Source organism: Saccostrea cucullata, unplaced genomic scaffold (assembly GCF_032062105.1).
Source record: "Saccostrea cucullata isolate Sc308-1 unplaced genomic scaffold, CSIRO_AGI_Scuc_v1 ctg23, whole genome shotgun sequence".
NCBI classification, from domain to species: domain Eukaryota; kingdom Metazoa; phylum Mollusca; class Bivalvia; order Ostreida; family Ostreidae; genus Saccostrea; species Saccostrea cuccullata.
This window is the reverse complement of record NW_026932470.1, coordinates 235,096-247,756: the sequence shown is the minus strand read 5'-3', so window position 1 is coordinate 247,756 and position 12,661 is coordinate 235,096. Positions and strand designations below refer to the sequence as shown.

The following is a 12,661-nucleotide window of genomic DNA, read 5'->3' as shown; positions in this document are numbered from 1 at the left end:
TTAAATTAGACAGACAAATGCTTAGTAACAGTTTGATTGTTATTGTCTCTGTAGAAGGCAAGCCCCGTCTCTCTGAGTCATTCGTGACGTCAGCGGGTTTCCCTCGCACTAGCCAGGTTCATTGCAACAGGCAGTACCGTGACATCAAGGGGTTATGAAATTGCAGCAGTTATCAAAGTGTGCAAAAACTAGCATGCTTTAGCGGTCCAGGAGCTACAATAACTGTCTTTAAGGAAGCATTTAGCTGATTTTGAGGTGCACGTGTAGAAGACTTGTGTGATCAGGAAGGAAGAGGCTTGCAAAGTTCACCGCCCCGATAGTTGAATGAGTCGGGGATCATGCCAGGTAAACTAGCTGATAACTGTTTTGTTTCGGTGCACATTGCGTTTAGCATCATTCTTTAGCCGTATGGACTTGCATTTGAGCCATAGGAGTAAGGAATGCACGTCTCGTGGTTTTGTAGAACGTCTCGTCTAAGCCAATGACCTACTGGCCCACTCTCGAGCGTGCACTTTCGCAGAGCGATAGATCATTTGTGTATCATAAGATATTGGAATTTATATTTTATTTAAGTAATTAAGAAATTCGACGAGCTTAAGCAGAACCATTTAATAACCAAAAATGGTTTGGAAGTTTGCACCTAGTTTTTCTTGAACATTACCCTTTTGGAGTTAATGACCTTTGCATGATTAAAAAGTATCTAGACTAAAGGCTAATGTAAATTAATCTACCACAGAAGGGCGTATCTAAATATATACTAATGCTTAGAAATTGAAAGTATTTTAACATATAAGACATCAAACTTGTCTATTATTCAAGGTACAACTGGTTGTTTCCTACTAACGTGATGTCCTGTACCTTAAATATGTAACATTATACAATAATATCGTAAGATTATCTAGGAAACTTCAACATTAGGATAGAAAAATAATTTTTATATAGCAAATAAAATAAAATTCTATTTAAGGTTGCCTCACTGTGCATAAATAATTTTATAAAAAATTTCGGAGGTATTCACTTAGACTTCCCTAATTTGACTGCCTCAGCAAATTTGCAAAGTGCAAAAGAAAATTGTTAGCATTTAACATTAAGATGATATAAATATTAAAAAGGAATGAACTTTGACTTATCACTAAAAGTGCAGGTGTCTGCATGGAAAGAAAAAAATCCCCTAGAAAATAAAGCAAATTAGATAACCAGGTCATACAAAGTTTAATTATTATTAAACTTTAAATTACATTATATTTTAGATAAATGAAAGATATTTTTCATAATTATTATATATCATACTTACTATGAGTTTTAATTGCAACCATTAAGCAGTTGCCAGTATTAGTAGTGTCAGCTATAGCAGGAACAGTAATCATATAAATATAAAAGATCTTCAAGAAGTACAGAGTGAAGTTTGTTGAAATTGGGTAGGAGAGAGCAAAAAAGGCTCAAAATTATACATCTGTATAAGGAATATAAAGAGGAACAAGCTAATTTAGAGAATCTGTGTCCCAGAACCTGTTACAAAAAAAGAAGAGCAAATGGGAAGGGGGGGGGGGGGCAAGGACAATTCAAGGAGGGCAAGTCTGGCTATAGGGGGAAACAGTATAAAAATTGCATTGCAAAAGCTTGAAAGCTTCTTGAGATATTATCCTGTAAATGAAAGTTTTACACACACACAGAGAATGAATTTACAACCTTTGACCTATTGACCTCGAAATAAATATGGGTTGCCCTTGGACCATAGGAACTTAAATTCATGTTATGGTATAAAATCTCACTGCAAAAACTTCTCACGATATTTTGTGGAAACAAAAGTGTTAAAACAGAGAGAATTTATTACCTTGACCACCTCTGCCCTTTTGACCTCAAAATAAACAGGGGTCTTCCATGGGTCATAGGAAGATATGGTATGAAATCTCACTGCAAGAGCTTCTCAAGATATTGCCTGGAAATGAAAGTGTTTAAACAGAATTTATGACCTTGACCTTTTAAACTCAAAAATCAAAAGGGGTCTTCTTAGGCCATAGGGAGTTATTGTGTAAAATTTCACTGCAAAAGCTTCCAAACATTGAGATTTTGCACAGAAACGAAAGTGTTACAGACAGACAGATGGATGGACAGACAATCCGAAATTAATTTCCCCCACTTTGTGAAAGCAGAGGAATAAAAACTTGATAAATATTTTTCTTCCCCTAAGGGTGATGTTTTGTCATATCAACAGAATTTATATACAAGCATCCTCAAGTTCTGCAGGTAGAAGTTTGTTCAAGTTATGTACCTCTGGGTAGGTTGGGTACAAAACAGGACCTGATTAGTGAATTGTCAATTTTCTATTTCATGATGGTCATAAATGTGCAGATTTACAATTAAAATCTGTTCAAAATGGGGTTAAAAATTGTTTGGAGTTCTTGTATTGCCATTGTTTGCACATTAAATTAAAAATCTAAAGAATATTTGTGTCCACATACATAGTGTAAATAAATCCCATGCAGAAAAATGTATGTTTAGTATAGTATTCATATGCAACAGTACTATCATCAGGTTTTGAAGTTTCTTCAAATCATTGCAACCAGGAGTCATCTATCTTGGTAGGTATTGTTGCCCACGTGGCCCAATGGTTAGAGCGTCTTCTCTATAGTCGCGAAGTAAGGAGTTGATCCTTATGTTGAGGGTTCCTATCCCACTGTGGGACGTAGAGACCAGTCCTTTGAATGAGACTGTATAAACAGAGGTCCCGTGTCACAGTAGTAGCTGGCATGAAAAAGATCCCTCATTGCTCAATGGTCCTTAGTGCCAAGCATAGGACAAACTCTCCACCAGCAAGTGGTGGCATCTCCATATGAGTGAAAAATTCTCTGGAGAGACATTAAACAACATACAATCAATCTTGGTAGGTATTTGGGGTCACAACGGGATACAGATTTTCATTGGAATAAATATGGAGGAAAATCTTTCAAGCAAGACCATTTATTCAATAGACATGTCAGTAAAAAAAGCACCTTAGGGAATGCATGTTCGAAATTAACAACCCATGGAGCCAGGGTTAGGATTGGCCACCCTAATACTAAATAGATAAATACTTGCATGGAATTTTAATTAATCTTTCTATCACAAAATAAAAGAGAAGAAAGGCTTTCATATTTTACATGTTTATAAACTGTGGCAAGGCCTTTCCAAAATGCTGTATGATTTTTACTCCATGATGTTGACTTTAACTTTTTATACAAGATGTGTTTGTGAACCACTGATGTCCCATAAGATTACATTAGGCAAAGGTCAAAGTTTTTCAGATGCAAGTCAAAGTCTAAGGTCGAAAGATTAAGAATTTCGGTTTAATACCTAAAGAAAGAAATAGTTGTCTCAATAAATATACCTGTGAAATACGAAAGCCAACCACTAACCATTCTAAAGTAAAGTTATATAAAAGTGGGTCAAACTCCAAGATTAAGGTCAACAGATCATATATGTTGGTACCCAAAGAAGATGTTGTCTAAAAAAATAAATAGACCTGCATGTAGACATGAAAGTCATAGCATAACTTTTAAAAAGTTATGGCCAAGGTTAAAGTTTTGTAAATTTTTGCAAATGTTGGTCATACCTCAAGGTCAATAGGTCACATATATAAAGAAACATCTTGTCAGGAGTAATACATAATATATGAAATAAGAAGTAATCAAAAGTAAAGGGCAATGTTAATGCAAACAGGCAGACAAACAGACAGACAAAGCAAAATTATATCCCCTAAATCTTCAATGTGGGGTGGAATAAAAAAAAAATAACATTGGTAAATACATGTGAAGTAGAGAAAATTGGTATATCTGATTCTTGGCCTTAAAGTTTAAATAAATGCAGTTTTAATTGTTTCAGAAACTCTAATTTTAGCAGTAACATTAATTTAATTATTTAATTTTTTTGGAATGGAGGACAAATACAGATGACAGTTACAATATGCCAGCCCATAAATAGTTACTGGTACATTCCAGTCACTGAAACACCAGAAACAGGCAATCTCAGTTATTAGAATTAGAATTTCCGTGTTCAATTTAGATATAGGTACATGTACAAAAATTTAAAATTTCTAATTAATTAAAAGGTAATCAGTTTAAAACATGGGTGAGTTGAGTGGGCCCGGATTTTAGCAATATTTTCTTTATTTCAAAATTTCCATTTAGCACTTTTTGTGCAGGTCAAATTTTCATAGGCTGGGAAATTGTCTTTAATATAACTAATTTGTAAAGCAACTAAGCATACTTAATAAAGTGGTGAGAGATGTACATGTAATTTAGAATAATAGCTATATACATGTAGTACTTCAATCTCCTAAATTGTAAAAGCAGGACTTCAATATTTTGCCCTTTACTTGGACTGTTGATGTTTGTAAATAGTTCAAAGTTTGTTACAAAAATAAATGTGATCACATCCCCATAGTCCATGTGATAAAAACAAACTTACACTTGAAACTCTAATATCATAGATATAAATAAGCTATGGAAAACCCTTAATATATAATATCATTTCTTTTTAAAAACCCTTGCAGTCACAAATCTGAAACAGAGAAACTATTGATTATACTTTCATAATTAAAAGTTAATATTTGGAAAATCAGAAATTTTACTGTTTATTTTTACAAAGTCTATAATTTGAAATCAGAATTTTTTCGTTTTTCAATAAGTTTTCGTCAGTAATTATTTAATTAATTAAGAATTTTGGTATGAAAAATGAAAAATATATAACATATATATTTATTTGGCGTAATCTTTTAATATAGATTAATTGTGTTTGTATTCTATATAAATGAGACAAATTTATGAATATGGAGTTCTCTAACTTTTCATTCTCTATAGATTTATCAGCTAACAATTCTATTAAATTAAGACATATCAAATTTGGGACTTAAATATTGCCTACTCCCTTGGGGAAGGGGGCCCGGGGTGTTCTGTAATTTCTCATTTTTCTTGGTATTAAGAGCATTTAATGTATTATGATAGTCAAACCAAAAAAATGACAATCTGAGAAACTGACAAAAACTCTATTCTACCGTGTACTACACTCTTATATCAACACATTTTCAGTCTAAATTAAGTAGGCTTAACATGCAGAATTCGGAGCTGCATGATTTTTAAAGAATGTAGATTAAAATTGACACTGCACATGTAAGATATACAGGGATATAATTACTAAATTTCATTAAATGCATATTTGCTTCAATCCAATTGTTACATATTCAAATTTTTAATGCCAAAGAAAAATTTCTCCTATTAAATATCCACAGAAAGGTGTACGAGGATAATGTATGTATGTTAATTTCAAGTAAAAGCCATGTAGATAAAACATGACTCTCACTATATATACCTGAAGATATTTTTATATCAATGAATATTCATGAGAAGATTGTTTTGCCTGTCACCTAGCGGAGTACGAACACAGCAGTCACGATTTGGGTAGTCCCCTTTATGTAGTTTAACCTTTATAACAGCCAATCAAATCACAGCAACCTGCTGACTCATGCCTCCATATGAATGAGCAGTGTGATCAAGGGGAAAATAATACTCTGTAGATTGACCAATAGTATTTGATGATTCATCCGGATATGATCATGTGCTCAGTGCCAAAATCTATTGTAAACATGCATGCATTCCTGGAAATTTAGAAGAAAAATATTTTTGTGTATTGATTTCCTAAGGGCATTTTTGGGTTGAATTTCTGTGAGAGTGAATTGGATTGTTTATGTGATTACTGACAAGCAAAATGATGGCTAACCCTCTACCAGTGAAATATAATGCTGGGATTAATGGGTCACCCAAGGATTCTCCAAGAAAAGGTACTGGTCATTGTCACAGGTAGTTTGTCTCTCCTAATGTCAGGTATCCTAGGGGGAGGGGGTCAGGTGTGTTCTGTGTCCCCCAGTGGAAGGCCAAATTGTTATTAAAATTGTTAACAAAGAAACAGGATATATATACGTACACTCAATGAATTTGCATTTAATTAATGCATGAATTTAATAATTTTATATTATGCATTTCGTAAAACATAGAAATCCTGTGTATTGAAGTGTATATCTTTACAAATAAGTATCAAAAGAGTGCATATAGGTCAATATCTTAACATCATATATTGATAAAATAATGGTGTCATTTTTATATAACCTTTATATAAACAATTCATAACATTTATATTAATTGGACATTCCATAAATGCCATGCATGCCTATCATAGTGTGGTCTAGGGTTTTAAACCAGTACTGCTCTAGATCATCCACTTTCCTAAGTATGGGGTAAATGTTTTGTTAGCGATACAGTTAAAAGCTTTGTCTGAATTTTGTACCTGGTCACCTTTCTCCCAGAAGTCGGTCTCAGTAAACATGTCTGGGACATTGGGAAATATTTCGTTGCCACAAAGAGTAAACAGTTATAAAAACTAGACAGTAATCAGGATGTTTCTCTCACTATTGTGATCTATTGATCGGGGTTAGTGGGGGCTGACATATAACACTTGTATCATGTTTTCCCCATCAGCACTCCTACAAATGCTGAAGGTCACAAGATTTTACGTACACAAGATTTTAGAAACTGCTATCTGGGTTTTTCCCACCTATTAAAAATGTGGGCCTATCAATTTATCACAGTGAAAAATACACAACACTGTCAGATGAAACATTGCAGTGGAGAAAAATGAAGTGGAAAGGTAGTGTACATTAATTGTACTTTTGTTGCATGTTTATAACCAGGACATGGTTGGTATGGGCTGAGTTTAATAATGAGTGCATGTAAGTGTATGTATTTGTATTTTTTTTTTCCAGGTAAAAGACGCCCTCCAGGCCTAACAAAAATCTCCATGCCAAGGGAGGAAGAGCAAACTCCAGTTCAGGTGTAAGTAAATCTAGGCCAGAGTGACATACATTCATTACTTTCGGTTTTCACAGTGTTATATTTCCTCTTTGATGTGAAAGTAGCTGAGTTAAGACTTTTGTATAAGCATAGACAATAGTAATGGGAAACAGGCTGATGCTTTCTGTAAATTTCCAATCTTGAATTTAGCCTGACTTCCTTCTCTGATCCAGGCAAATTTTCTGAAGTCTGGAAAAAACAATAGTTTGTGAAAAATTCCTGCAGTAAATACCAGTGGGCACCTGTTAGGTTTTCTAACATGATTTTTTAATGTACATGTATTATTAATATTTAAAAATGCTGGGAATTTAGCAAATCAAAAGAAGTACAAGTTAATGTTTTGCTCCCAAATTTTAATTTAAAAGATTTTCCATATGAAAATATCAGATTATGTACCATGAGTTATCTGATATCACTTGTCAACATGTCAAATAAAACTTTAAATAGAACGATGGAAATATTTTTCTGATAATTTATGAAATTTAGAAGATAATCAAAATTTATATGGACATCCTGCTTTTTTTCCAGACCTGGAATTCCAGATTCCAAAGTGAAAATCCAGATTGAGGGAAAAGAATTTGAGATAGATGCAGGGGATCTTATTACTATCAGAAATCTGGGACGTGGTGCCTATGGCATTGTGGACCTTGTTCGGCACCGCCCCAGTGGTGCCATTCTTGCTGTCAAGGTATCAGTTTCTTTTCAAACTATAAATGATTGATGTGTCTGTAGATAAGAATTGTGCTCAAAGGATAGCATTTAATGGCACCAGTACCAAGTTTCTATTCTTTACTACAGGTAGATGTATACCTCTAAGTATTTTAAGATTGTAGGAATGTGCACCTTAACTGAAATCTTACCAACTGTTATTATCTGACATTACCTGCTTTTATCAGTTTCACCGTTGTGTGCGAGATATGCTGCCAGGAAGCGTTTTTAGCTGGCTTGAGAATTATATGACGTTTGTCCTAACTGACCTCTTTATTGATGTCCAGAATTTTATACTTCCTTTTAGATTTCCCGTTTTACTATCTTTTATGGAATAATATTTACTGATTGCCAAAATTCAATGTTTAAAGAATAAACACAAGCTTTCTGTGTGAGAGTGTTACCTCTGTAGAGCATTAGTAATGTGTGCATTGTAATGGTTACAGAGAATCCCTATGACAGTGAATAGTCAGGAGCAGAAGAGACTGCTGATGGATCTAGATGTCAATATGAGGAGTGGATCCTGTCCCTACACTGTCACTTTCTATGGGGCCCTCTTCAGAGAAGTCAGTTCAAGTTTTGTTTGAAAATTCAAATTATGCTAGCCAAAAAAAAGAAAAAAAATTTAATTGATATTTTAAAAAGATCCCTTAAAAATGTTAAACACACTATAATTATATTTTCATTATTGTTTCAACACCAGGCAGGGATAATTTTAAACTTTATGTATTTGATATGTTAGGGAGATGTTTGGATCGTTATGGAGGTGATGGATGCACCACTTGACAAGTTTTATAAGAAAATCTATGAGAACAAGGACCGTATCCCAGAGGACGTGCTCAGTAGTGTAGCTTTTTCTGTAAGTATATACATATTTAAATGCAGGTGCTTAGCAGCCCATAGTGTACGGGATTGGGTGGGACCTGTCCCTAGGCATTTGTAGGTTTTCAATAATATATATATTTGTATTTATCTAAATTAATGCATATAGTTTTACAAAATTCCCCATCCACTTTGACCTCATTATAGGATACTTCAGTAAACACTTGATCTCACAAAAGAGCACACCTTTCTACATTGACCTGATCAAAGGACACAATATGCTAAGTCCTAGTGTCCCCCGCATTATTTACACACTCTGTACTTGTAAAAGCTTAGTGGGGTGGCTTGTTTGCCCCTCCTTTCAGATAATTTCTGTATTTTCTGCTGACCTATTTTTGCATTAATCTCAAAATTCAGGGACTGATAAACAAAATCAGCAAGAATTTTAAAGTCATTCAGAAGAGAGCATTGCAATTTGGTCTTCAAGTTCAAGTTACATTTCCAGCAAACACCCCCCTTCCAGAAAAATTAAATGCTGTACACTTTCTTAGTGGTTTTAATTTCTATAAGTCTCAGTGTTAAACCAGGTCTATTAATCAATCTGTGTTTATTTTTACCTGTGCAGGTAGTTAAAGCCCTGCATTACCTGCAGTCTGAGCTCAAGGTAATCCACAGGGATGTAAAGCCATCTAACATCCTGATCAACGAGAAGGGGCAGGTCAAGATCTGTGATTTTGGAATCAGTGGTTACCTTGTAGACTCCGTGGCCAAAACTATTGATGCTGGCTGTAAACCCTACATGGCAGTAAGTCTCAGTCTTTTTAAATGACATAATACTTCACACTGTTTTGAAAATTTCTTCAACCCTTGTTGTAAAATTGTTTTTAATTTTAAGTAATAATCTTCAGTATTATCAGCTTCTTCTAAATGTTAATTTTGTTATTTCTCAACATGTGCATCCTGTTTTTGTTTTTTAAGGAAAAGAAAGGTCAATGTATCAAAATAACCAAAATATCTTTATTGTTGTTTAGTAAATGTTATGGAATAGAATGAATAATCACTATCTAAGCTTACATGAAAGAGAAATGGTTAAAAACTTTATATTTGTTGCAGCCTGAGAGAATTAACCCAGAATCTGGACAGAAGGGATACGACATTCGATCAGATGTGTGGAGTTTAGGAATTACAATGGTAAGGAAAGCAATAGACAGATAAGGGGGGTTCTCTAATAGTAAAATGATTTAGTAATGATCTCAGTGAGGTGTGGAAAACAGAGAATGCATGCTTTATATTTTATATTTTACTTTAGATTGAGTTGGCCACTGGTCAGTTTCCCTATCCGACCTGGAAAACGCCATTTGAGCAGCTGAAACAGGTTGTTCAGGACCCTCCCCCCACTTTACCCCCAGGGGAATTCTCAGCAGAATTTGAGGACTTCATCACTAAATGGTACATTTTAGTTCTTAGATCTTGACATCATACCTGAATCATCTGTATATTAATGCATTTGAAACTTTGATAGGTTGTTAATGATTTCGACAGATATTCATTACAAGTTAATTTTATGATTTGTTTTACAGCTTACAAAAAAGTGTAACAACTCGCCCCAACTATGTGGAACTTCTGAAACATTCCTTCATCAAAAGAGGGGAAGAAAAACAAGGTGAACTAGCAGACTATGTCAAATCAGTCTTTACCAAGTATGGCAACCCCACAGCAGAATCTATAGAAAAGTCTTAAATTAAGTCCAATGTAGTTAGTGTTGCCAAATGACATGACAATGGTCATTCTCTCCCCGGAGCACCTGCCCCCAGCATTCGACACCATATCATGGCCTGTGTTCTACTGCACAACAGTCATATCCATGAGGTGTCACATGCTCTTACACTAAATGGAACAAGGGGACATAACCCAGTCATTTATAATTTAGTCATTTAGTCTGACATGTGATGTCTGCTAAGATCAGCTGTTTTAAGATGAAAACCCTTCTTATAAATATGCTGGCTTCATTGATTGTATATCCTGTGTTATTTGGACTCTGACTGATGCATGTTGTTACTGTACTTTTAGTTGTTAACTTTTTACATGTACATAGTCATTACCTCAACACTGTAATTTATCAATGAGATATTGAAAACAGACAAATGTTGCATTATTAATTTATTGAAATAATGTTATGACAGTGCAATGTGAAAACACAAATTTTTATTAGTTTGATATAATGTACACCATTTTAGATATTTATTGTACAGTTTATGCCGAAATTTGTAGAAATCTACTTTTAACATTTTATCAGTCAGTACTGTTTTATAATCAGTTTATTGACTTTTTTTTTTAGCAATAACATTGTTATCATATTGTGAATGCTTTCAGTGAAAATATATACAGAAATATTTATTTGAATGAAATAGTATATATATGATATATATATTATATGTATTTGGAAAACTGCGATCAGAAAGTGCTCAAGATGAATTAACACTTTTGTTCTAGGAATGTCGTTGTAATAGGTGTTATTTATTAACTGCTGTCAAAAATTAAGTTTGCTGATAGTTTCACTTCAATACATATTCAATATTTATTGTCAAAAATAGGACAGACTTTGATATAGGGGTTCAGAATTTTCCTCACCCTCATATGTAGAGGAATTTTTTTGTTTGAGTGTGTCTCGCCTTAATTTGTATCTCCACATCGCTCCTTATCAGTTTTAGAGGTCATGACCTTTCACCTTACTCAGTTTGTCTCTCAAGGTCATGACTATTTACAGACATAGTCTTTATATTAGTCAGGTATTTATAGAATCTAATGGTGAACAAATATTAATGAGCATCCATATGACCAAAGGAGAAGGCAAGAATACCAAATAATATTATAGTCTTGAAATCATCAACTGATGTCTATTACTGTATAAATAGAATGTATTGGTTAATGTAACTTGTAAATAAGAATGGTCTACTGACTTGTTAGATTTCTATACTGTTAGTGAGTGGTACAGGTCACTCTGAGCGAGAGAGCTGGGAGTGATAAGGCCTGGTGTGTTTGTGTGTGTGTATGTAGACCGTGTCTTAGAATTTTCCCCGGACGCTCAGGTTAACTTAAAGATGAGCAAATAAGTATGTTATCACGTATATCAATATTTGTTATGATCATTATGTTGATCATGTGTAATGATTATTTACTGTGTTGAAATGATAAAATAAAGAAAACAAGCAATGAATGAGTTGTTTAAATATTAAGCCACATCTGAGGAAGATTAAAATAATAGAGACAGGTTTGTGTCTCCAGATGGATTTGAACCCTGGTAGTACTTCTTGCATGACAATTCAGTGCTTGACCAGTTGAGCTGAAGGGTTTACCCACTTGCCCAAACTAGTAGGATGGCTTGTATCTTTAGCAAATACATACAGTCAAACTTCAATATCTCAGACTCTGTGGGATCAAGAAAAAACTTAAGAGATATCCAAGGTATCAAGATATCGAGGGTATAATACTCAAAGAAGAAGTGGTCTGGACTCAAATATCACTTTGACATACCCATTTTATTTGAGGTATGGGTGTTTGAGATACCAAATTTCAACAGTATATATTTGTCCATACAGAGGGATATCATAAGATGATGGATTAATAAGAGAGATATGTACCAGTATATCCACTATGTTCTTGGTGTCTCAAAGGGTTACATGTACTTCAGCATAATTTGAATATGTATGTCAGATGCTAATTTTTGCAAATGGCTTCAAGAAAATTCTAATTCCATTATAATGTGTTTGTAATTTGACACATCTCTTATCTCTAAACCTTAAAATCTACCTCGAGATTCCTGGATACAACAAAAAGGACAAATCATTTTCTCTGATTTAATTAAATTTTAATGAGGCTTTAACTAACATGTTTATATTTGAAATCATTTGATACAAGTCTGGCTTCCAAATTTTCCTTTGATTTTTTTGAAAATTGTATTTTAAGGAGATAGGTCGAATAGACAATATGACATAACATCAACAGCAGTATTTTTAAATTGGTAGAAAAATCCATTTTCTTTGACAGAAAAAGTAATGATCATTAAATTTGAAATGATTTGGCTAGTAACATCCTATGATTTCAAAAGAGGAAAAACATTAGTTTTGACACACTAATACATTTCTTCTAATTAAATCTAAGAAAAAATATAAGTTAATTAAAAATAGTTTTTAGCAAAAACCTTGGTGATTTTAACAATCAAACCAGTTTCTGAGCATGCATAAATTGAA

The 12,661-nt window shown here is 33.7% G+C and overlaps 1 protein-coding gene across 3 annotated transcripts; it reads left to right on the top strand.

The window, feature by feature from the left end:
- The first annotated feature begins 113 nt into the window (after positions 1 to 113).
- On the top strand, positions 114 to 11,628 carry LOC134235195 (dual specificity mitogen-activated protein kinase kinase 6-like). Of its 3 annotated transcripts, none has more exons than XM_062717317.1 (9): positions 114 to 345; positions 6,794 to 6,863; positions 7,410 to 7,569; positions 8,036 to 8,155; positions 8,332 to 8,448; positions 9,037 to 9,216; positions 9,525 to 9,602; positions 9,721 to 9,860; positions 9,992 to 11,628. In XM_062717317.1, the coding sequence occupies exons 1-9, from the start codon at positions 339 to 341 to the stop codon at positions 10,149 to 10,151; spliced, it is 1,032 nt and encodes a 343-aa protein (XP_062573301.1). In that variant the 5' UTR covers positions 114 to 338; the 3' UTR covers positions 10,152 to 11,628. The 3 variants fall into 3 exon arrangements, with proteins under 3 accessions (XP_062573301.1, XP_062573299.1, XP_062573300.1); XM_062717315.1 differs by lacking the exon at positions 114 to 345 and adding an exon at positions 5,531 to 5,815; XM_062717316.1 differs by lacking the exon at positions 114 to 345 and adding an exon at positions 6,480 to 6,678.
- The last annotated feature ends 1,033 nt before the right edge of the window (positions 11,629 to 12,661 follow it).